The following is a 27,287-nucleotide window of genomic DNA, read 5'->3' on the forward strand; positions in this document are numbered from 1 at the left end:
CACTCTGACTTAAATAGAATTAATAGGTTCATAGAAATCCTCCAAAGAGATCGCCAACAAATATGGCCGCCATGATGGGCAGACGTCTGGCTGTCACACTTTCTTCACAACTATTTCCATGTTACACACAGTTGGGGACCTGAGTCTGTCAAAATGAACAAGAAATACTGCCAGTAGCACTGTCTCCCTCACAACTAGTTCACAAAGCATGAGACCTTAGACAGCTAACTTTGGCCTAACCCTCAGGAGATTTGAAACACGGCATTTAATTAAACGCCTCATTGGTCAAGACGGGTCAAGATGCCCCATTTCACAGCTTCCACTGCAATTTCAAATTAATGAAGTAATCTTTCATATTGATTAAACACTTTTTTAGCCAAAACTTAATTAGAAAAAATGAGGAGTGTCCGAGGAATGGCCACAGTAGTGAATTACGACAACCCAATAACGTGAGGTCTGCCAGGATAGTTGAAGCGACTAAATGTTACAAGTTGGTATTGGACGAACATGTCTAAACAGTATCATCAATGATAAAAAAACTATTTTTTGGTTGTTCCAATGAAACAAATTAGAAAAGAACAAAAAAAGGAATCACATCAGTGACATTCGCTTTGTTATCTACACAGTACTACCCTTTACAATGACAAAATATATTTTGCTTCAAATTTTCACGAATTGGTTGAAATAAAAATGGAATACAGGTAATAATTTTATAGCAATTTTCCTGAGTCTGTCAAAATTAACAAGAAATACTGGAATACAGGTAATAATTTTATAGCAATTTTCCAAAGTTAGAATGAAAATATAAATATGCAAGCAATTAATATGTACCATTTTTAGCATTTTTCTCTTATATTCACACGTCAGTATCAAGATGATAATTCCCTCACTACTAATTTTTTAAAATAGAATTGGATAGAAAATAGACAAATAATCTTCTATCATACAATAAATATGATATTGGACATCCATGAATTAATAGATTTGAAACAAAAATATCATCATTATCATACTCAAATAAAAACTATTCAAAGTGCATTTTGTTCCTTCAGATAAATGTCAATATTTAGTCATCAGACATGTCAAGATTAATGTCACGGACAGGGATGTTGCTGAAAACAGGGTCAGTCGTTTAGGGAATCCTGGTGAGTTTTAATCAGAATGTTTACTTCACTGAGACCTGAGACAGAAACACAGTGACACTATCACACCGACTCCCCAGACACACAACCCAATGTTCACTGTAGGAGACAATCTTCATTGTAAACAGCAGCATGTTGTCACACCCATTAGCATTGGTTCCCAATCTACTGTGCTGTGCCTTGAACAACGTTATTTTCTTGATTTATGTCAAATAATTAATCCAATAATTTTGAAATAAAATGCCTATGCTTAAAGATACTTTAGCATTGGTTCCCATTCTTCTGTGCTGTGCCTTGAACAACGTTATTTTCTTGATTTATGTCAAATAATTAATCCAATAATTTTGAAATAAAATGCCTATGCTTAAAGATACTTTAGCATTGGTTCCCATTCTTCTGTGCTGTGCCTTGAACAACGTTATTTTCTTGATTTATGTCAAATAATTAATCCAATAATTTTGAAATAAAATGCCTATGCTTAAAGATACTTTAGCATTGGTTCCCATTCTTCTGTGCTGTGCCTTGAACAACGTTATTTTCTTGATTTATGTCAAATAATTAATTCAATAATTTTGAAATAAAATGCCTATGCTTAAAGATACTTTAGCATTGGTTCCCATTCTTCTGTGCTGTGCCTTGAACAACGTTATTTTCTTGATTTATGTCAAATAATTAATTCAATAATTTTGAAATAAAATGCCTATGCTTAAAGATACTTTAGCATTGGTTCCCATTCTTCTGTGCTGTGCCTTGAACAACGTTATTTTCTTGATTTATGTCAAATAATTAATTCAATAATTTTGAAATAAAATGCCTATGCTTAAAGATACTTTAGCATTGGTTCCCATTCTTCTGTGCTGTGCCTTGAACAACGTTATTTTCTTGATTTATGTCAAATAATTAATTCAATAATTTTGAAATAAAATGCCTATGCTTAAAGATACTTTAGCATTGGTTCCCATTCTTCTGTGCTGTGCCTTGAACAACGTTATTTTCTTGATTTATGTCAAATAATTAATTCAATAATTTTGAAATAAAATGCCTATGCTTAAAGATACTTTAGCATTGGTTCCCAATCTACTGTGCTGTGCCTTGAACAACGTTATTTTCTTGATTTATGTCAAATAATTAATTCAATAATTTTGAAATAAAATGCCTATGCTTAAAGATACTTTAGCATTGGTTCCCATTCTTCTGTGCTGTGCCTTGAACAACGTTATTTTCTTGATTTATGTCAAATAATTAATTCAATAATTTTGAAATAAAATGCCTATGCTTAAAGATACTTTAGCATTGGTTCCCATTCTTCTGTGCTGTGCCTTGAACAACGTTATTTTCTTGATTTATGTCAAATAATTAATTCAATAATTTTGAAATAAAATGCCTATGCTTAAAGATACTTTAGCATTGGTTCCCATTCTTCTGTGCTGTGCCTTGAACAACGTTATTTTCTTGATTTATGTCAAATAATTAATTCAATAATTTTGAAATAAATTGCCTATGCTTAAAGATATTTAAGGCTGTACACCATCAAAGATCCTGGGTAGAATAGGTCTTCAGCAACCCATTCTTGCTGTAAAGGTGACTAAGCTTGTCGTAAGAGGCGACTAACGGGATCACATTTTTAGGCTCGCTGACTTGGTCCATGCATGTCATCGTATCCCAGTTGCATGGATCGATGCTCATGATGTCAGTCACTGGATTGTGTGGTCCAGACTCGATTATTTACAGACCGCCGTCACATAGCTGGACTATTGCTGAGTGTGGCGTTAAACAACAAACAAACAAGCTTGAGGCTGTGGGTAGCCATTCAACTCCTATCATGGGACAAAAACAATTAAACATTCCTCGGGATTACCTTGTGAGATTGCCGTCATATGAATACAAGAAGTTGAAACACATATGAGTTAGTTTTATGTACATACTGCTGGTAACAAATGTGTCCCTAAATCAGTTATAATATTGATTCCCCAAACCAATAATAATTCAACATGATGCAGATCAGTAATTCAGATAATACATTCATATGAGCTCCTTCCATCCTCTGGCGAATTCTGTGGTCCAAAATATGTCATGTCAGCACTTTTATAGATATGTTAAGATTAATCACAAAACATCACGATATCTCATGTCTCTTTTCATGATAGCTTAACCACAAATAGATTCCTAAACTATTAAAACTGTCACCAAAGATGCTTCATTAAATTAGTACATGTCTTAAACTGGTGGAAAACACAAACAAATCAGGACTGTGCCATACACGTGGAATGTACTTATATAAGAATAACACCAGTCATATCAATAACTTAAAATGCAATAAATCATTCTTTATCAGAAAAGCACAAATTGAAAGCTACCTAATTTCCGTCCAAATTATCGTGATTACCTTGAAGTGAATTTTTGCCAGTATTTCTGAAACATATCACGTCGTAGCCGCAATTAACATACTGTCTAGGTATCCCTCTCCACGTGGTGCATCAGTACAGCGAAATGTACAAGGCTCAGGCGCAAGTTACGATAATGGACGAGGCGTCAGTTTCTGTCTTTGTTTTGAGAGTCATGCTCATAAATTGGGTATAAACCCAACAATAAGCTTGTGTTTTCGTAGGTGTAACGTCATCTTGAACATGTTGACAGCCGTGTGTGACAGCTGGCCTCCAATGAAGTTAAACACATATTGATTAACACAGCTGAGTTTTATGTGAACCGGACAGGTTTATATCACGCTTTTATCACACCCAAAAGAGGTCAATAAATGTTCTTTTACCTTCCTCTGTAATGATACATGTATGCGTATCTAAAAATCTTTCATCTTAAACACAGTTCTTCATTGTTTAGCATTTTAATGTCCCAATCTTACATCTTATCATCCATTATGTGGCCTTAATGCATTTTATACCAATGTATTCTTCAATGTCAAGTGTATTCACCTGAAATGTTTTATGTATACTTGTCACATGATATATAATAATAATTATATATGTTATATTATAAGTATAATAAATATTATAATATATACATACATACATACATACATACATACATACATACATACATACATATATATATTGTTGTTGTTATCATTATTATTATTATTATTATTATTATCAACAATCTGGTGACTGATATCATGAGTGAGAGTGAGACAATGGTGAGTGAGCGAGTGAGGAGTGAGACAATGGTGAGTGAGTAAGTGAGAATGGTGAGGGAGTGAGTACAACATACCTTCATACCATTCAGTTTCTAAAAAAATGCATGCATATATTTGTAATTTGGTGAAGGTAGTTTTAAGTTATTTCCACATATATCCAGCTGATTTCACAGTCTTCTATCCATCAAGCCCCACCCTCCTACAGGCCTGGCATCAACTATCACAATATCCTATACGTGCATCTTTAAACTCTGGTGACGCAAACTACAACACCAAAAGCCCTGAAGACATTTAACCGAATTCAGATTCATCAAACATATCATATTTTATTTGTAAGACGGTATCACACCCACACTGCCGGACTCCCAGCATGCTACGCAGGAGGACATTATCCTGTGCTTCAACAGGCTTAATTCCTGAAAGTGTACGGAGATGAGCCAAGTTGACACAGGTCTTGTGGCCGACCCTCGCTGAAAGAGAAGCCTTAATTCTCCAACAACAAAGAACAAGCCCTGTCAACAACTAGAAGCAACCTGCAATTTGTCCAGAAAAAATACGGCATCAAACTCCACATTTTTTTAAAAATGCTTGGGATTATAAAAATGAAGTGAGAACAAGTTGAACCAGGCTCATAGATCATGGAGGAAGGTATTATCACCTGTGTCAGTGCTGAGAGAATATTGGTGCTATGTCTTGCTTGCTTTCTTAGTAGAGGTGAGGTGAAATGGGGTTTAACGTCACGTCCAAGATTATTGCACTTATATAGCGACGTGCATGTATGTGTGTGTGTGGGTGTGGCTGCTTGTACTAGTCCGAACTGATGCCGATTTATAGTGCTAGTACACTGAGATACCATGCTGCAGTTTAACATGAATACCCCACTCAGACACAGTATACTGACTCCGAGCCGACCAGTCCTTGTTTTAGCCCCTTAATGCCGAGTGCCAGACAGGGTAACAACAAGTACCATCTTTTAACGTCTTTTAGTATGATGCGGTCGGGGACCGAACCCCGGACCTTCCGCTCTCTGGGCAGACGCTCTACCACTAGACCACGGAGGCGGGTTATTTTTAGTAGAAACAACAACATTTTGAAAATGGAAAAAAATTGTTCGTCAGTGGCTTGGCAAGGAGAGATTTATTATTTCCAAATAGTTATGTGATTTGGCCATAGGTCCTCATTAAGGACAGGTGCAATAGCCTCATGGTTCAAGCATCAGCTTGTCATGCCTTACAACTGGGTTTGATTCCCCACATGGTTATGATGTGTGAAGAACATTCCTTTTTTCCTTCAACTGCGATATTGATGGATTATTGCAATATGCTGTGTAAAACTCGAATCAATTTCTTACAAGGCAAACAGAGAAAAGTTCCAGGGTGATGTCATTAGATGTGAAATATTTGTGTTGTTGTTTGAAGCCAGCTATACGACAACTGCCCTTGACTAGACAATCCAGTGATTGATATCGTGAGCATTGATCAGCACAACTGGGATACAATGACATGCAATCAACCAAGATTCGCAAGTTGTGACCTAACTTGGGGAGCCTTGTAAGTCAGTCCTGTGACCAAACCAAGAGCCTTGTAAGTCAGTCATGTGACCAAACCAAGAGCCTTGTAAGTCAGTCATGTGACCAAACCAAGAGCCTTGTAAGTCAGTCCTGTGACCAAACCAAGAGCCTTGTAAGTCAGTCATGTGACCAAACCAAGAGCCTTGTAAGTCAGTCATGTGACCAAACCAAGAACCTTGTAAGTCAGTCATGTGACCAAACCAAGAGCCTTGTAAGTCAGTCATGTGACCAAACCAAGAGCCTTGTAAGTCAGTCATGTGACCAGACCAAGAACCTTGTAAGTCAGTCATGTGACCAAACCAAGAACCTTGTAAGTCAGACATGTGACCAAACCAAGAGCCTTGTAAGTCAGTCATGTGACCAAACCAAGAGCCTTGTAAGTCAGTCATGTGACCAAACCTAGGGAGCCCTGAATACAAGTCATGTGAACACAGAACCTTACAATTCAAATCCATGTCATGTAACCCGAACCAGAGGAGTAATGTGACACAAAATATTACATAAGAGTAGGGAATACTTTAGATATGCCAATTACAAACTTTCATTAAAATTGAGCTAAAAATGTTATCTTGATATCTGTATTATTTCAAAAATAACCAACATCAATTGCCGACAATCTAAAACGAGGTGCCGCCCGAGCAAAAACAATTCCAAAACAGACAGCGGATCCAGATGTAAGCCAGAGTCTGTGTTGAAGATGTCTACGATATTGATCAAAATCATTAGCCAGCTGGTTTGATAGTCGTCCACGGCCTGAATCAATGCTCCCCAAAGGATGAGAATACACAGTTGACACTGTATCATCAATCTCTGTCGGATCAGGCATCCTCCATCTTAACGCCAGTCCAACATCACCAGATATGATCATGTCAAAATGTACCAAGAAAAACACAGGAATATCATTACCAGCCATTGCCAGGGAGATGACAAATCCGTTTCCATCTTCTGCGTTTCTCTAATGAAGGCATTAAATTTCGAAGAATTGAGTTTCAAGGGTACAGCCATCTTCTTATTCGGGGGGGGGGGGGGGGTGTGCATAGGAGTTAGAAAACCCAACTCACTCACCCTCGTCTACTTCTCAAAAGGAAGGGGACATGGGTGGCCCAGTTGTCTAAGGCGCCGCGATTCACTGTGCAGAGTTGCATCCCCTTGGGCATACCAGAAACCTATGATAGTGGGTTCGAATCCCGGTTCGCCCCGATTATGTTTCAAGGTTTGTCAGCACCATACTCGTGCTCGTGGGTTTCACCGAAGTGGACCTGCATCATTTCGGGCTTTCCTCCAACATTAAGCTGACACGCCGTGATATAACTGGAATACTGTCAAAAGCGGTGTTAAACCCAACTCACTTAATCAGTGGCTTGATATTTATTCGAAATTACAAATCAATGCTGTAGAATAAGTTTCGAGTATATGCCAAAATAGACTCCATTGGCCGCAAACGGCAAACCGGGAATGGAACTTATATAAGTGGATAACTGAAGAATGATTGATGACACCAGGTGTTCACACAAAAGGTCCTGGTCTGTGAGTGAGTGAGTGAGTGAGTGAGTGAGTATGGTTTTACGCCACTTTTAGCAATATTCCAGCAATATCACGGCGGGGGACACCAGAAATGGGCTTCACACTATGTACCCATGTCGGGAATCGAACCCGGGTCTTCGGCGTGACGAGCGAACGCTTTAACCACTAGGCTACCCGACCGCCCCACTGGTCTATCAGGAACAAGTTTCATTAAAATAGTAAGTGCCAGTGAAGAAGAGGCATAAAAACTTGGTGTAAAGTTTTCATTTGAGGAACAAGGAATAATGAGGACACCAATGAAAGCAATTTCACAGGAGACGTGTGTTTGCTTTTATGTGTCATGTCGTACATTTGCCAAATTTCTTTCCCTTTACTTTTCCTTGATCTTAGGTTTAGTTAATTGTCAATATGAATGTGAAATGAACAGTCTTTAGGGAACATAAAAGAGAAAGTTAGGCTTACCACCTCAGTATTTCTGCAATGAAACACCAGGATTATTTATTCATGCTTTAGTTTGAATTGCACACAGAGTGAGTGAGTGAGTTGGGTTTAATGCCAATTTTAACAGTATTCCAGTTTCGAGGCGTGTCAGCTTAATGTGGGAGGAAAGCCCGAAGTGATGCAGGTCTCAGACGTTTACCACTTTGGTGAAACCCACCAGCACGGGTATGGTGCTGACAAACCTAGAAACATAACTGGGGCAAACTGGGATTCGAACCCAAAATCATAGGTTTCTGGTGTCCCAAGGGACGAATTGCCATGCCTTAGATGACTGGGCCACCCATGCCCCCAATTGTACACAGAACTATCACATAGGGACAGGTATGATTTGCCATGCTTGGCTGTATTGTAGAAAAACTGTTACAAAATATGTTCCAACATTTGCAATTTACAGGAAATTTAGAAAAGTTTATTGTGATTCATAGCATGTAAACAAACATGGAGGTCTGATCAATAAAGGGAGACTACTCCCAACAGTCTCATTCGGAAAGTCGTTAAAAGGTAGAAGCTCGCCATAAATTCTACTTCTACTACAGAAAGTGGATTTCCATACTATACTAATTAAGATCCCATGTCTGTTTTACTGCGATTCAATAGCCTACATTTACATTTTGGCCAGCTCTGGAAAGTAAAAACATTCATGTCTCATTGCCAAGATCAATATCCTTTGTATCTTTGAATATTTCATCAACCTGTTTCAGTGTCAAGCCAAAGTATAGCACAAGAATCATCAACTGTCCATTCCAGAGTATGAGGTTTGAAGCCAAAAAATATTCAAAGAAAACAAAATTGTTTATGGAGCTGGATTATTGGCTCATTAAACATCACCTGAACGATAATAGAATTTTGCTGAACAAAAGAGTTCGGCGAGAAGATTCAATACGGGTGATGCATCATCCACCACATCCTTCATCTTGGATTTATCCAACAATGAAAGTTTTTATGGATTGACGGTGGCCACCAGCCATTACTGTTTAAGATAATCAATGGTGTTTCAAGTCTGTAAACTTTGATGAAAAGATAAAATTGCTATAAAGTTCTAAAGAATGTTGCTATTTCTGAGACGGTTGTAAATGTATTGCATAATAGGATGATTTAACGTCTTTGTACACACGTTTACAGTTGAATCGATACAGCCAACGGCCATGATGAAATTGAATGAAATGAAGGCATGCATCAAAAGTCACAACTGTAGCATGATGCTCCATTGTAATATTTTCTAAAACATGAGCTCCCTTGTAATATTTCTATGGAGTCTAGATATATCTTACCCTTCCAAACTAAAAGCACCAATATCTCTATTATATGTTTTTAAAGAATATTTTTCCAGCACAATTTCTATAGCAAACATGATGTCATCCTGATGTTTTTTGAAGCAGAAGATATAATTTTGCCATGTGAAGCTATTTTATAACAAGAAAGACGAGAAAAATCAGCTTCGTCTGACACGATGCTCCAGTGGTTATTTTCCAACAAAAACATGTGAGATGTTTTATCTTCTTATTACAGGAAAAGATAATCTTGCACAGACATTGTTAATCAAGTTTAATAGGACAATTATTCTCTCCACACTGTCTTTACGCGTGATTAATGACGGCAGATCATATAGGTGACGCAGTAATTATCTTTTTATCAAATTGCGGTCGTAACCATTTGGAATATGTGGTGGTTATAGACCAAAGAAAATGACTTTCTACAGCAGCAGCCCCAGCAAACATCAACGTATTTGCCGAGACGAGTTCAAAGGATATACTCTTTATTCTCCTCCCACCATGATCACCAAAAGTCACTATACCATCAGCTCATCTGTGCATGGCTAAAGGCCCAGATAGCGACAGTTGGACAAAATAAAGTCACAAAATGAAATCTGAAGATTTTGTTGAAAGATCACTTGCACAAAGGAATCAATTCCTCTTTAATAAAATATTTCCAATTCCATATCAACCAAGCAGCTATAGAGAAAAACATTTTCAAAGGTTTAGAAGAAGAAATTCAAATTTGAAGAATTAAACTCTATTTGTGTATCAAGCAAAGCTGTGAGGAGATATTTAATTGGTTTCTGTATGAAAATCGTATATTCAAATAAACGTATGAGAATCAGAATGCCTTGGTCAACAGAAATATTTCTTTGGACCTCGGAGGTTCCTCCAAATGATTATTCCAGACAAATCTTGATCCCTGGAGTGTTAGCACAAACATAATCGAGCATTTAAGCTTTTGCTAACAAGGGCACACATTTCCACCCATGAAGACCGAAGGACGAATTCCATATCCGACCTCAAGAAGATTCCTAATTGGACAATTTGAATACAAATCGTACATGAGATGGCATCATGGGATATATCAGTGGTCCAATTACCCTGGTTTAGTTCCAAAACCAGAACAATTACGATATCTCCACAAGCTCTTGGCACGAACTGATGCCCATGCAATGGCCCAACAACCTCAGAAGAATAGGCAACTATTCGCATTGATCTTCTCCCAAAAGTTTTAATTGCTCGATTTCCATGCAAATGCGGAATTATCCCAGCGATGCAGAAGTGAATTCTGATCAAGCCGGCTGTTACTCGCGGCAACCTGCCCACCTATTAGATTACCGGGACCTGTGAACAGAATACAGATCAAGCAATGAAAGAATTTTCATTGGAAACATGAAGAATGCAGTGTCGCAGTTTGAGAAATGGAATCAGGTCACCAACCTGTTTAGACGTGACTTACATAATACACTGCATCACAAAAACTGCTGTCATTCAAGTGAGTGAATGTTGGTTATTCCTTCAGATTCAGCAATATTCCATCAATATCATAGCATCCTTTAAGCAAGTGTCGTCAGAAGATGTCAATTCCCCTAGCTCCTGCAAATTTGAAAGAACAAATCATCTGACTGTCACGGTAAGTCCAACTTGATGAGAGAATTTCTACCTAATGTGTCTGAGGAGTTATTGAGCTATCAAAACCATGGAGCTAGGATTTGGAACTTTGTATTTCTATGTCATATACACACCAGCATGACCAGAGTCAAAGTCAAATTTGTTGCCATGGAAACGGAAACAATAAAAAATTATAAATAGCAAATGGCTCCACTTCAGCGCCTGGTTAAATAACTTTTGCATGGTTTTCAAGCTCTGCTCCGGAAACAAAATACAGATGGACAGAAGATGGACGGATGGACAGACAGTCTAGGTGATGACAATAGCCTCCCACAATATGAGAAATGTGTCTAGTCAAACCAGTCATTGATATCACCATTTTCCAATTACATGGATCAATGCTCACAATGTCAATCACTGGATTGTCTGGTCCAGACACGATTAGGCACTGGCTGACTCATCCACTTACATCACTGCTGATTGCGATGTTAAACAAAATATAAAAGAATAATTGATAACATAATCATTGGGAAAAGATGACAAGCAATTAGCCAAGTCACAAAGCCTAACCACAAGGATGGGATTCTGGTAACCCATTCTGACCTGGAATCCCCATGGGGTTAGAAAAAGAAGGACACATTTGATAGAAGTCTGTACTCATTAAAAAACATTGTTCCATTTTCTTCTCACACGGTGGGTGAACACGTTTGAGTTGATAGGAGCTTTGCTCCATAGTCTGGTCTTATTTTCTGTCTTGTTCCAGATACCATAATTAGCGCCATGTGTGAAACTGAGACATTGTTTCTCTGTAATTAGGGGAATCATTAACGGATAGATTGATACACATCATAAATTGTGAGTCAAACAAATTTGGTTTTGACATTCATGAATCGAACCTCCTTAGACCCTCCATAATTACCCTTTAAAAGCCACAAATAATGAGGTCATAGGTCAATACTTAAAATTTCCAAACACAAGCATATTATCATATCATGATGGTTTAATATCCATGGAAGGCCAAATATGAAGAAGGCCTAATGTGAAGAAGGCCAAACCTCAAGCAGGCCAAACGTGAAGAAGGCCAAACCTCAAGCATTCCAATTGTGAAGAAGGTTTAACCTCAAGCAGGCCAAACGTGAAGAAGGCCAAACCTCAAGCAGGCCAAATGTGAAGAAGGCCAAACCTCAAGCAGGCCAAACGTGTAGAAGGCCAAACCTCAAGCAGGCCAAATGTGAAGAAGGCCAAACCTGAAGCAGGCCAAACCTGAAGCAGGTCAAACGTGAAGAAGGCCAAACCTGAAGAAGGCCAAACCTCAAGCAGGCCAAACGTGAAGAAAGCCAAACCTGAAGAAGGCCAAACCTCAAGCAGGTCAAACCTGAAGAAGGCCAAACCTGAAGAAGGCCAAACCTCAAGCAGGCCAAACCTCAAGCAGGTCAAACGTGAAAAAGGCCAAACCTGAAGAAGGCCAAACCTTAAGCAGGCCAAACCTCAAGCAGGCCACACACCATGAAGGTATGAATGTGAAGAAGGCCAAGTGTGAAGAAGGCCAAGTGTGAAGCAGGCCAAACGTGAAGAGGGCCAAACATGAAGAAGGCCTAACATGAAGAAGGCCAAACCTGAAGCAGGCCAAACGTGAAGAAGGCCAAACCTCAAGCAGGCCATACACCATGAAGGTATGTATGCATCACATGTCACAACTGTAGCATGATGCTCTATTGTTATATTTTCTGAAACATGAAGCCCTCCTGTAAAATTTAATAAAACAGGATGCTCTCTTGTTATGTTTCAATGGAGTTAAGATATATCTTACCCTTTCAAACACCCAGAACTTCACAAAGCAGGGATCTTATGCTGACAGACAATAATACATCTGAGATTTGAAATTACAACGACCATATCCTGGTGGATAAAACTGTTCACTGCAAGTTTACCACTTGACCAAATATTTATGTACAAGAAACTAATTCATTACAGTTAATAGGAAGATATTAAAGCCCCACCCTGACTATAAATAGCCAACAATGTGGTGGTATTTCAGTTTCGAACAGTAAACACAACTGAGTGTCGGGAGAAACATTTTGAAAATCGTACCTAAACAAGATCACCATTAACCATCAAACTTTGTACTAACTTGAATGACAAAACTTGGGATACCACAAATGCCTCCAAATCTAGATATACCGTATTCGACGTAATAAGCGCCCCGCTCTAAAAAGTGCCCACGGCGATAATTGCTCCTATATTGGCTAGTGAACCATCCCAATTAGCACCCCTTCCGATTAATGAATGTACACAAGACTTATTTATTCGTGTATAATACGCAATCGTGTGTTATATGCATCCTTAATTATGGGCAATTAAGTTCTGAAAAAAAAATATCTGTCTTTTATAAACATTTCAGTCTATCAGAATAAACCACAAAATGTATCTTTCAAATCTGTTTTTTCCACCAAAATAATATTCTAATAAGAGCCCCTATTTCTAATTTTGAGAGCGCCCTGGGCACTTATTACGTCGAATATGGTAAGTCTATAAATTTTCTGTAGTTTTATCATAAAAAATCAAATCGATCGTTTTTGGCAACAAAGTAATCTCAACAGAGAACAGAAAATCACCCCCAAAAATATATCACATTATACATTCAATTATTTTAAAACAAAAATCCAAATAATCAAATTGGGCTGACAAAATAAAATGAAGATGCTGAAATTTGGGCCAAAGAGCAGTCCACTGAAAAGTAAACTTGTTAAAATGAGTTTCTTTGAGTTTCAAAGGGTCCTACTAAAATGGTCAGTTTCAAATCAAAAGTATATTTTTCAAAAAGTTAATGGTAGTTTTTCATTATCTGTATAAGAACATGAGATGGTTAAAAGGGTTTAATTAGGCTACTGAGGAACAATCTCGAGCAATCTCAAGGAGGAGGCCTCACTCCTCGTTTTGAGACGTTCAATTGGCCCGAAGAGATCAGACGTCCAGAAAATAAACTAGTTTGCACAATGGCATTTTCCTAAAACATAATCACTTAGACTTGACAGGACGATCGATCTACAAGACAGTGTAGCCAGGGAGTGTGATGGAGCCAAGTGGAGCCACAGTAGAGCTGGAACAAGGAGACAAGGCTCCGCTAACTAAATACACGATACATCCTTCAGGCAAGGCATTGTGGGAGAGGGACAGGGTCTCAGTTTTGTATTAATGAGGTTCAAAATTGAATTTCTTTTTAGAATTGCGTGCTGTTTAGAATTTCTGCAACAAATTCAAACCTGAATCACGAACAGAGATGAGTTTTGCAATTTTGTAATCATTTGTAAAATAACTCAATTTCTCTTTTCACATTTGCTGGACTTCTCTCTGTACTGTGCTTTGTAACAAAACTTCAACTCCCTTAAATGAAAATACTCCCCATAGCAATTGTGCTCTGATAATTCAAGTATATTTTTAAAAGTAGGCATCTGAAATTTCATCTCGGCCATTCAGCATCTGAGAACCAATTATGCTATCTTGTATCAAAGCCAAACAATGCAACAATTAAAAAAGAAGGAAACGTCTTCACTTCTGTCAAGGAAGAGTGGGTCTTAAAAGGCTACCATTTTCATGCTGCTTCCGAAACATGGGCTGGAAATGGATTAAGACATACAGATGAGCCACTCATACTCCACATACTCCGATTATACCAGGTCACAAAATCACCAACTTGATAAACTGGTGGACTTGCTCATCCATTCATACACAGAGGACAAAAAGCAGCTGAAATCTCATCTGCTGGCACGTTGCCATCGATTGGCTCATATCTGCAAGCATTTTGTAAAAATGTCTAAATTAATGCAATTTGCAACATTTCTCTAGGGAGGCTGCACAATTAGAACTGCCTTACTGTCACATCCCCCATGCATTCCGACACTCCATAGCTCATCAGCAAGACATGCACAATATTTGATGTTACAATTTACAATGATCCTACCTTTCTCGCCTTTTGCGAGCACTGAATGTGATGCAAGAATTCCATCTTCGGTATTTCTGTGACAATGTTACCTCCGCGTTGGGAGAGTCGCGGAAGTTCCGACAGCTCTGGGATCCTGGAATAACTCTCTCCATCTTTGATGCCACACAATAGTCTTCTAATACCAGTGCATTAAAACAGAAATGTTCAGTCCGAAGTCACAGAAAGCTAGTCCCTCTTTCCAGCCCATGAGTCACTCAATTCGGGGCAATAACCAAAACGTACTTTGACAATTCGCTCGCTTTTCCGATTACGCAGACTCCAAATGTAATCATACCCCTCCCATCTGAGTATTGAAGAATGTTGATCCCCGTAAGCTGACAAGATACAGAATTGCTTCAATCACATGATTTCATTCAGGGGAAACGGACAGCATCCCCATAGCAAAACACCAAGCGCATTCCAGCACAGAATCAGGAGTGAAGGAGAGTGAATCGGAACAGGGTCACAAACAAGACCAACAACTTCCACACACAGAGCTGCAGAGGGGCGCCCAAAATTGATTTCTTCGTTCAATCACGTGTGAATTAAATTGGGTCTGCAAGTCAGATGGTAGTGTTCTAAGTAACAACCCTTGCTGGGTAATAATTCCTCAACCATTTGGAAATCAAAATCGGCAGCCAAACGACGGTAGCAGTGCCCCTCCTCACAACTGCTGTCAAATTCCGACGTATCGCATCATTGGCACCAGGGGCTCCTCTCGTGTGATTCACAATGCATGTTCACTTCCCAGTGACAAGTCTACTACGTCAAAACTTGCATCAGCATCAGCTAACTAATTCTCTTGCCCTCTAAACCACAATTCATAATTAATCATCCCAATCATCAAAGACTTCAATGTAAACGGACTATGGCTAGTTTGGATAGGGTAAGAGAGTACATGGAGTGTATTTGGTCATGGAATGGCTGATTTGGTGCAGTGATGTTTGGATAACTCAACACATTCGTTATAAACATCAATGATTGCATAGATTTTTAAAAATATTTATTTGATTAAAATTAATTACACTCCAAAGAATCCTTTTAAAGAGGGTCCTGTTATTTCTCTCTAAAAAATAATTAAAAATAATTTATCCAAAGGATGTAAATACCGAGAGTAGTGAATTAAATGATCACATGACCAAAATTTGATCTGTCATCCATGCTTCAATTCAGCAAGTTGTTCTTATAGTTCCTTAATTTCTCATTTCTCTTTGAAAACATACCAATAGTCTTAGAGTTAGATATTTCCAGTCTATTTCTATTTTCATCTAAAAAAATCAATCAATATGAAATTACATTTAGCTGAGGCGAATCAATATTTTTGTCAGCATCTTTTCAGTTTATATCTGGCATTGAGTTATATTCAGCAAACCTAGTGAAAACAAACTTTTTCTCTTTTCATTGATTGACATAAACAATATTGAAGATGCTCCATTGAACTAAATCTTCATTCTCCCATACTCTTCATCACTGTTTTCTCAAGTAGCCCTTGAGGCATGAAACATCTATCTCTGGTGCCTTATATGTCTTATTCCTATAGGCAAAGACACATTTGAAACAGAGTGACAGAAGTCAAAATGTCAAAGGTCTTTCTTCACTGTCTCCACAAGTGGCAGAGATTTAAACCATCTCAACAGAATCACGAGCTGTAGAATTCTATATCACAGTACAGATACTTGTTGTCTCCCTGGCTATGGGTTTGAATCCCATGTTCATGGATTTCACTGTGCCAAGGGTCAATAGCCTGTGTCACCTTGGCTTGGCTGACACACTGATAAAACGGATAACCACTTCCAAGTGGTGTTAAGTTCAATCACTAACTTCAAAGGTCAAGGACGATTTGACACCGTAAAAACATTTTCAACAGAAATGAGAGTCAATGGTAGTCCCTTCTCCCTATCTCTTCTTCCAATCCTTGACTCTTCTTGATGCGAATCTCACAGAGTTAAAACTCCAAAATATTCCGACACAAATGATATACAACACAATTCAAATAGATACTTCCACGTTAAATAAATACAGATCCACTAGTTATACAGATTCCAGATCCCTCTTCTTGTTAAAAATTATTGACACAATTCCTCTTGAATACTTTCAAGGCTTCAGGGTCCTAATGCATCACATCCGAAACAGTTTATCAAAATATATTCTCATAAGTGTCAGCTTACATGGCTTCTATTTGCCAGCATGATGACTACAAGATAGCTGAACAGCAAAGATAAGAATCTCGAAAAGAGTTACATCAATTCCTGAAACGTCTACCACTTGGATTAATGGTCCAACACGAGGTGAATCTATTCCTGATGTAATAATACAACAATCAAGGACCTTGTCACATTGCCAATTCAAAGTCACCATGCCCACCGAAACTGAACCTGAAATTGAAATTGGAATATATTTTTTGCTGACAAAATCCCAAAATCTTCGCTTCACCTTCAATGTATGGCACAAATTCCCACAGAAAATCTGCAGCTTTTGGGATGCAATTACCAAGAATTCAGCCTTTTTCTAGCCGCTTACACAAGGACCAGACCTTCCTGACAATGTCCACAATGTCATATGACTTGGATGTAACCACGACCAAATTGCCACACAAGGCAAAAACGGTACGCCAGCCAATTTCTCATTCTATGACAGTAACCATCTCATTTTGAAATGGCCACTAATGAATATTCTGCTACTGGTTGGAATAATGTTTGTCAAAACAGTTCTGAGGAAGGTCGGCAGCCATGATGGTGCTTAACACAATATGCCAGTTGTTGATGTGAGGATCCTGTTATAAGTAAACCCAAAAGTATTGATTTTTCAAATTTACCAGAATTAGATTACACCCAGTCAGTCATAAGGGACAACTCACGCTCGGAATTGAACTGGCTGCGGACATCAACATAACGTCATCATTCAGCTTAGCGTGGAGAAGAAAGTGTTTGGCCATGTGTGCATTCTGTGTTCAATAACATCAGACAAAACACACATAAAGACATAATGAGTCCTTCAAGGACGTTTCTACCAGCTGGACATGTGCCAAATGTGTTGTCTTTGATCCTGGACAAAAGACCCTTGCATCCATCAGTTGAGCCTTACTTTATATCTCTGACCATACTCAGACCACAAACAATACCAGCTTGTTTTTTACCCATATTTAAACCAAAAGGCCACACCAACAAATATCACTTCACGTGCACCAGTGTTTTGTTTGTGTCATCGGACGGCATTGTTGATGTCATTCCAATCTTATTTTGACGAAAGGTCAGAATGACGTCCCACTAGAAATAATGTAATAGCCGAAGATTATTGGTGTCATTCCACATTTTTGGTTTTCCTAATGAGGTTGTGATCAGTGTATTTTTTTTTAAAGTGGAGCTCCAAAGGTTTCAGAAATAAAGGGGTACTGTATTCGACATAATAAGCGCCCCACTCTGATAAGCGTATTTGCTAATATATTGGCTAGTGAACAATCACAATTAGCACCCCTTCTCATTGATCAATGTACACAAGAATTATTTATTCATGTATAATACGAACTCAAGTGTTATGGGCAATTAATTATGAACACCCCACACCGAAAGTTGTAAACGTCATTCTTCCCACACCAAGACACACGCCATGACATAACTGAAATACTGTCAAACCTAATTCTCTATGAGAGCTAAACTATCTCATTGAATGTCCACACGTGAAGATCCGGGGTAGAATAGATCTTCAGCAACCCACACTGGCGCTTATAGGTGACAATGCTTGTCTCCAGAGATGACTAACGTGATTGGGTGGTCAGGCTCGCTGACTTGGTTGATGCATGTCATCGTATCTCAACTGGGTGGGTCGATGCTCATGATGACAATCACTGGATTGTCTGGTCCAGACTCGATTACTTACAAACTGTTGTTATATTGATACAATACTGCTGAGCGCGGCGTTAAACAACAAACAAACAAACATTGAATTGCAAACATGAAGGCTTGCCAGAATTAAACCCGACTCACTCACTCACTCTTGTGGAGCCTTCTCATACAGCAACACTCGCTGACATTAAGACCAGCGAGTGTTTCTGGGAACATTCATCAAGTAATGTCTTGTCACAAGGTTCCTGGTGGACAGTGAGAAATCTGTGTTACAGTCAAGGGCTCATCCCGCGGGAATTAGGTTAGAATTGGGCCATGATCACAGTCTTGATATTTATGCAGGCAATGAGATTGTGAGCAAGCTATTCAATAGCCTGCAGGGTCTGTCCTGTATCTATTACCAAGCCTGATTGGAACAGTGAGACAAGCTGCTTACATTCAACCACAGAGATTACATATGTCATACTTCTTACATCGAAAAGAATGTAACATTCTGACCACTTTTTGAAAGAGGTATTCCTTCCACACAATGACAATCTGTCTCAAATGATATTTTTTCTGCTTTATAAAGGTAAATTGAATACCAAGAGTTAATGGCTATTGTGAAGATCTTCAATAATCTTCCAACAGTTCATCAACAATGGGGGCGGTCGGGTAGCCTAGTGGTTAAAGCGTTCGCTCGTCATGCCGAAGACCCGGGTTCGATTCCCGACATGGGTACAATGCGTGAAGCCCATTTCTGGTGTCCCCCGCCGTGATGTTGCTGGAATATTGCTAAAAGCGGCGTAAAACCATACTCACTCACTCACTCACTCAACAATGCATAAGTTCCACAACACTGCATTAATTCAGCAGTTTGTTTGTTTGTTTGTTGTTTTACGCCGCACTCAGCAATAGTCCAGCTATATGACGGCAGTCTGTGAATAATCAAGTCTGCACCAGACAATCCAGTGATTAACAGCATGAGCATCTATCTATGAAATTGGGATCGACGACATGCATCAACAACCAAGTCAGCGAGCCTAACCACCCGATCCTGTTAGTCGCCTTTTACGGCCGGCATGGGTTGCTGAGGACCTATTCTACCCCCAGCAGTTGTGAAATAGTTGAAGTTCCATCATTGGCTAGTTTTGAAAATTAAACCGAATTTAAGTATTTTTGCCATAATTTATAAAGTGTCCTATAGTTTAGAAGGTATCTAAACATGTTTTAAATGGTTCATCTATTATAGTGCAATTTTTTGTGAATATTGTTCAGTTATAGTGTAAAGTGCGGATCTCGATCAGAGGTCAAACAAAATCTTCATTAAACCGTATCTTCGCAAAACCTTCAACGTTGATTTTGTTCTCAGATGAAGTTCTTAAATTTTGTCCTATATTTTATATCCCAATCCAATACAAGTAATGACCATTCCGAATCTGCTCGAACAGACAAATTACAACGTTAATTCAACAAATGGAGGAGAGTTCTTTGAAAAAATGAATTCAATTCAGAACATATACTGAATCAAAGACTGATTAGCTGCATAGAGCTTCTCCATTGTACCAAAGCACATGTGATGGTTATTGTTGGCGGGAGCGCAAAAATAACCAACTTAAAATGTACTTCAAGAAGGAATTGGAGTCGGCTAAAACACCACCATTACGTAGACCTATTTCTCAAAAGACAACCATCTACAGAATCAGTAGAGTATTGCCAGTGTAGGATGAAAACTTCAAAAGGCTGATTGACCATCTAAGGCTATTAAGTCTTGGAGAGAACCAAGTTAGCGGTGAATTAGAAAAGGAAGTCATTATGAAATGCAATAAAGATTTCATTAACAGATATCACATCTATCATTTGAGCAAAGTTTCTGGTTGCGTAATTTCAGTCAAGCAATAACCATTCAAATTAGATTTGAAACCTCACCAGTATTGCCACTGGTCGAATACAGCTTGTTTCTGATTGGTGGAACTTGGATCTAGCATCAGTTCTGGTCCAAAGGTCACTTTTGATCTTTACAAAGGATATACCATTTATTACCAAGTTTCAACAATAAGACAAAAATAAAATGTAATGCATCTCTTAAAACAGCCATTCTTTTTCTCATTCTAGCTGTGATCAGGAACAAAAAGTGCACCATATCCTCCGATAGGCCATTCTTTGGAGTAAGGAAAGATTAACATTTCACCCAATTTGCCAGTATGAGTGAGTGAGTATAGTTTTTGCCACTTTTATCAATATTCCAAGAATATTATGGCTGGGGACACCAGAAATGGGTTACACACATTGTACCTACGTCGGGAATCGAACCCAGATCTTCAGCGTGACAAGGTAACGCCTTAACCACTAGACTACCACTTGCAAGTATGAATTACATTAAATAGGTCTGCTGCAATAACCGGTCTCTCAATCCTCATAGGTCAAAGACTCTATGGATGAAATTTCCAGTTTCCTGGAACTAAAAGTAACATATTCATAAATGGACGGTTACCCTTAACGCTGAGCACTGGCAGGGTAACAACAAGTACCACCGATCAAACCAGTGTGGATCCTGGGTAAGAATATATTCCCCGAGCAACCTATACTTTTTGTAGTGAGTGAGTGTGTATGGTTTTACACCGCTTTAAGCAATATTCCAGCAATATCACGGCGGGGTACACCAGAAATGGGCTTCACACATTGTACCTATGTCGGGACTCAAACCCAGGTATTCGGCGTGACGAGCGAACGCTTTAACCACTAGGCTACCCAACTGTGGTGCCTAAATGGATCGGGTGGTGAGGCCGTGACCTGGTTGACTGCATGTCATCATATCCCATTTGATGTTCATAATGTCCATCACTGGATTGTGTCATCCAGACCCGTGAAGATCCGGGGTAGAATAGGTCTTCAGCAACCCATGCTTGCTGTAAAAGGCGACTGCGCTTGTCGTAAAAGTGACTAACGGGATCCAGTGGTAGGGCTCCCTGACCTGGTTGATGCATGTGAGTGATCCAAATCTACTAGGAGTCATAATTAAACCGAATATTGTGTGTTAAAATTACCTGTCAGACATCCAGGCAGGTGGAGGAAAATTTCATGCAGCCCGACAGAAAAGTTACCAGCTACGGGCAGGTGGGCAAGCAGTTATTTCAGACACTGAATGTTACACAGAGCCTTCCAATTGTAGGTCTTCTTTAACTTGTTTTGAGAAATATATATTTACCTTAAAAAACACAATTCTACACCATCTTCTAAAGATATTATAACCATCCATATGAATGGCCATTTTGTCTTCTACATCAGCCCTGAACATGGACATTTACCACCATCTCTGATAAAATTCTTTTCAGCCTTCCTCAGAATAATCTCGAACATAAAGGGAGAAAAGTCTTGTCCTGATAATCAGAAATTGGATTCCCTGTGGGAGCAAAGTCAAGTGTAAAATGTGCCAGTAATTCTTTCGTTGCCAGTCTAAATTAATCACCCACCAAGGGCCAGTGTGGATGAGTTTGAAGTTATGAAATCGATAAAGATTATCAGGAGTTGCCTAACCTTGGCTATTACAGAGAGTATGTGTCGTTATGTAGCAACATTGAGGACCCTTATGACATCAAATACCTCAGTCGGGGATATCAAGGAGACATCCATCTCCCCAACAGTAAGATGATGGCTTTTTTAATTCATTCTATCAAATCTTTTGTTTTTTATGATTAAAGATAAATTACTCTTTACCAAATTTGAAAAGATATTGACAATTTAGAGGCAGCATTGCTCTATATAAGTGGTAATTCCAACTTCAAAATGTCCTCTAATGTAGTAACGACATGGTCCTACAAATTTGGAAATGTGAACCATAAAACAGAGACAACCACAAAGCATTAAATTAACAAAACAGTGCCGTTATAAGGCACTGTAGCTCACCTGCTGCAGGAGTTCGGTCTAAATTAAAATGAATAGTTCACATATGCTGTTGTTTGTTTATTTTTTACCTCCACACGAAGCAATATTCTATCTCTGTGACTGCGGCCTATGAATAATCAAGTCAGGACTAGTTAAACCAGTGACTGATATTGTGAGGAACGATCCAATCCATTGGGGTAAGATTACACCCCACCAACCCAGTCCATTTGGTTGTCTCATACGACAATTGAAACTGGAATCCATATAGCACTGATCGCTTTAATAATATATGCAATTATTATTAATCTGTTATATTAATTTATTATATGTCTTAAAAATTCTTCATCGCTGATTAGCATTCAAAGAAAATATGTTTGGAAGATGTATTTTAAAGTTTTACTTCACTCTCTTCAAACCTAAAAGAGGTTTTTCAAAATGGCTGCCGTGTAAATGTTCATGGAAGATGATGAAGATCCAGGGCTACAAACTTGACCGAGGATGTATGTAATCAATGTTTTCACATTTATATAAGATGTTATTTTGGAAATTTCTACTTGAAGATGAATATACTTTCTTCACAAAACACCTCCAACTGCCTTGACCTTCCCAACAACTGTGAGAATCACATAAAAACAGACACGCTTTGCATGTACTTCGACTGCCTTATGTCAAACGATTGCCAGAAATCAATATTCACCACAGTATATAAGCAGTGTTTTTATGTAAACAAATGTCCTGCCCCTACACTAGGACTGATGTAGTCTACATACTGAGTGAGTGAGTTGGGTTTAACATACTGAGTGAGTGAAGCTATCACTAGGACTGATGTAGTCTACATACTGAGAGAGTGAGTTGGGTTTAACGCCGCTTTTAACACTATTCCAGTTATATCACGGCATGTCAGCTTAATGTGGGAGGAAAGCCCCAAGTGATGCAGGTCTAAGACGTATACCACTTCGGTGAAACCCACGAGCACTGGTATGGTGCTGAAAAACCTAGAAACATAATCGGGGCGAACCGGGATTCGAACCCACGATCATAGGTTTCTGGCGTGCCCAAGGGACACAACTCTGCACAGTGAATTGCAGCGCCTTAGTCGACTGGGCCACCTGTGCCCCCCCCTACACAAGCTATCACTGCGACTGATGTAGTCGACATACTCATGCTTTACACACATATCTTCTCATATCATTAAACAGGATATGCAAAACCATAGACTGAGAGTGTGTTTGCATTTCTGTTGACCTGCTGATCAAGACGATATGCCCACTTCCACAGATATTACATCCTGCTATAGTCTAGAAAACATAAAACAGAGCGCGGTATTTGCATAACAAGTATATAATGCCAATCTTATTTCCATAATTTGCACATTCAGATGCATGCAGAGCTGGGACAGCAAGGAAACGCAGCGACAACGACCAACAGGACAGGAACAAGGAAACAATTCCGTCATTCGCTAAGGCCGAAAGAAATTCATTCAAAGAGTTTCATCACTGTCTATGATTATGCCAAACACCCCACCCCCATGATTTTATGGTCCCTAACTACCAATGATGAAAATTACTGCGTGAAATACACTGTGATAGTCCTACCCAGAATTTGTACGCGACCCTTGAAGATCCAGGGTAGAATAAGTCTTCAGCAACCCATGATTGTCGTAAAAGGCGACTATGCTTGTCATAAGAGACAACTAACAGGATCGGGTGGTCAGGCTCGCTGATTTTGTTGATGCATGTCATCATATACCAATTACGGGGATCGGTGCTTGTGATGTCAATCACTTGATTGTCTGGTTCAGCACGATTATTTACAGACTGCCATCAAATAGCTGGAATATTGCTGAGTGAGGCGTTAAACAACAAACAAATAAACAAACAAACAAAACTTCATGTGAATCACATCAATATCAATGCGTCTTACAAAATAAACTACTTCCCACCTCACACAGTTTGTAAATACCACTGAAAATGGAATTTACTTTGGCCTACAAGATAAATAATTTCAGTTATTTTGTAATTACATTTTCCAGACTCTGCAGCTGGTGCAGACTGGGACATTTGACATTAAAGAGCTTCATTAAGTCCCCATGGAGAATAAGCCCTGAGGGAACATCGGCCATATGTACATGTATTTACTTGCAATGATGAACACATATGATAGCTTATTTACATAAGGATACATTCCATAATCTCAAACCATGTGGGGGCGTAGGAGTTTCTGTTTCAGTAATGGCTTCTTCTGGGTATACCCAGCAATACATTCATATGACATACGGTACATGATAGGCGAACATTAACTACTTTGGCAATGGTAATCTAAATTTTAATTCAGTTAAAAAAACAAGGGCAAAAGGCAGTGCTGCTCACTAATACCCCCGACCCACCTAGTTATTAAAATAATGGATAGGGTTAGGGTTTGAAAAATTCATTAAAAAATGGAAAATTAATAAAAACATTTTTTTTCTTTTGATTGCACCCCTCCATATGACACAGATTATATGTACTAAGTTTGAAATGAATCCACTGAATAGTTTAAGAGAAATCACGCTGAAAAAGTTTTCGGATGAACAGACGAACAGACAGACGGTATTACCTTGGTATAACTATATACCCCCAAGCTAAAAGGTCGGGGGTATAACAAAGCATTGAAAGACTTTGTTTTCATAAATGACAACTTCTGAACAGGTGTATTATTATTCCATTACCAAGTTTTCTTTCTTTCCACGAACAACAGCAAATACTGACTTTAGAAGAATGAATATTTCATCACACATACTATGATTGTCTAGATGCGTATGTACAAATCTCTCCCTATTCTCTTCAAAGGACAGAGTTTCTTTTATACATAAATGAATACAAAATATACCTCCTAGCAAGCATAAAACATTGTTGATATAAGTCTTATGTATAAATAATACAACACAGCAAACAGACAAGACATATTTACGTATCCATAGTCCAACTGACAAAGAAATATGTAGATGGTCATAACTCTATTGAACTCCGCAGAAGAGATAAATAGATACAGACCCAAACCATGTCTTTGTATAATCCCTAATCATCTTCAAAGAAATTTATTTTAATTCTATATTGGCGAAGCTGTCTTATACACGAAGGTGCCAAAATGTCTATGTGAAATTACACATCACCAGACCTACAACAAAGTCAGCTGTCTGACAACAATATCATATATTGCAGATACATGACATTTTGTACGAAGAAAGGCTACTTCTATACACGAAACCTCTTAACGCAGTGACAATGTTGTTTCGACAATGACATAGATACTAAGCCAATATTTAGAGGCCTCCAATGTAACATATGTTGGTTCTGGTCAAACATACTTGAAGTTTGTTGGTTCCCGTATGTGCATGTTAAAGCTTTAAAAATCATCTCAATAAAACAATCTTTTTCACAAAGTAGACACAATTTATGGATAACAACTTCTATCTATAATGAAACGTTGCCTTAAGAAGTTATTATCCATAAATTGTGTCTTCTTTGTCATCCGTCAACTTCTAAATAATGCCTATCAAACAATTAATCTTATTCAGATCATTAATTTATAGAATTTACAATAATTCATACAAAATAGAATTTCAACATTTTGCTTTTTTAAAGGAAAGCAGCAAAATCACCTACCGTATACGACGTAATAAGCGCCCAAGACGCTCTCAAAATTAGAAATAGGGGGCTCTTATTAGAATATTATTTTGGTGAAAAAAAACAGAGTTGAAAGATAAATTTCGTGGTTTATGCTGACAGCCTGAAATGTTTATGTACGACAGATATATTTTTCCAGAATTCAATTGCCCATAATTAAGGGTGCATGTAACACACGAGTGGATATCATTCGCGAAAAAATAAGCCTTGTGTACATTGATCAATCGGAAGGGGTGCCAATTGGGATTGTTCACTTGCCATATATTAGCAAACATTGCCATGGGCGCTTATTAGAGCGGGGCGCTTATTACGTCAAATACGGTATTTCATAAATAAATGTAGGCAATAAGATTCATCATAACAAAAACTATCCCAATGACGACAAGAGTGATGACTTATAGTCAGCTTTTCCCTATATGTCAAATGATATTCCAGCAGATTCTGCCTTTGGTGTCTACATACATTACAACCAAGCATTGACATTCTACAAGGGTTTCACACAACTCTTGTCTGATCAGTGTTACAGAATTCAAGGCCTTAATAAACCTTTAAAAACGTTTTAAGGTACACATTTCAAAATTTGGCGGACCATGATGTATGGTGCAATTTCTTATTTTGACTTGTACCACATGTTCCCATGCTTGTTTAGGTGAACACTTGCCTTGCCTTTGCATGTGTTTGTGATGCATGCCACCGGTGGGGCAGTGTATGTACCCCTTTTCTTGAACACCTTGTATCATTATTATTTGATAGTGATTGATTAAAACATATGATATAGTCAGAATTATAAAAGGAAATTTCTCATGATTTTTACGGTGAGGTTCTTGTTGCCTTTAATTATCGAAACCAAATTGAGCCATTTATCATTTTTGAAATTAATCAGTCTGATATCAGTTCTTGTTGCTCTTAATTATTCAGACCAAAGAGAATTATTTTAAATCTCCTGAGTCATTTATCATTTTGGAAATTTATCAGTTAGATATCTGTTCATCAAAAATCAACTTCTACATTTCTTGAAATCCGTTTCATCTCAACAAAACTTGTGTTACAAATGGCATTTGGAATATGTGCACTCAACATGACCCTCAAGACAACAAAGGGACATAACTGCATGCATATTGTCTGAAGAGTAAAAGTTCCTGAAAGTAAAACCATTTTAAGCCACAACTAAAGACA

General features: G+C 38.4%; 1 protein-coding gene across 10 annotated transcripts in view; it reads right to left on the minus strand.

The window, feature by feature from the left end:
- The window catches only part of LOC139471376 (rap1 GTPase-activating protein 1-like), a 326,858-nt gene that overhangs the window by 97,871 nt on the left and 201,700 nt on the right, over positions 1 to 27,287 (minus strand). The window contains exon 1 of one of the 10 annotated variants that reach the window (XM_071253713.1): positions 14,720 to 15,557. The exons of 8 other annotated variants lie outside the window; for them this stretch is intronic. In XM_071253713.1, the coding sequence (XP_071109814.1) occupies positions 14,720 to 14,853 (134 nt within the window). In that variant the 5' untranslated portion in view covers positions 14,854 to 15,557. Of the gene's footprint in view, positions 1 to 3,528; positions 3,595 to 14,719; positions 15,558 to 27,287 lie in introns of those variants that run through there. One more of the 10 variants, XM_071253715.1, reaches the window with a different exon arrangement.

Source organism: Haliotis cracherodii, unplaced genomic scaffold, assembly GCF_022045235.1.
Source record: "Haliotis cracherodii isolate W230 unplaced genomic scaffold, xgHalCrac1.p SCAF_22, whole genome shotgun sequence".
Lineage (NCBI taxonomy): Eukaryota > Metazoa > Mollusca > Gastropoda > Lepetellida > Haliotidae > Haliotis > Haliotis cracherodii.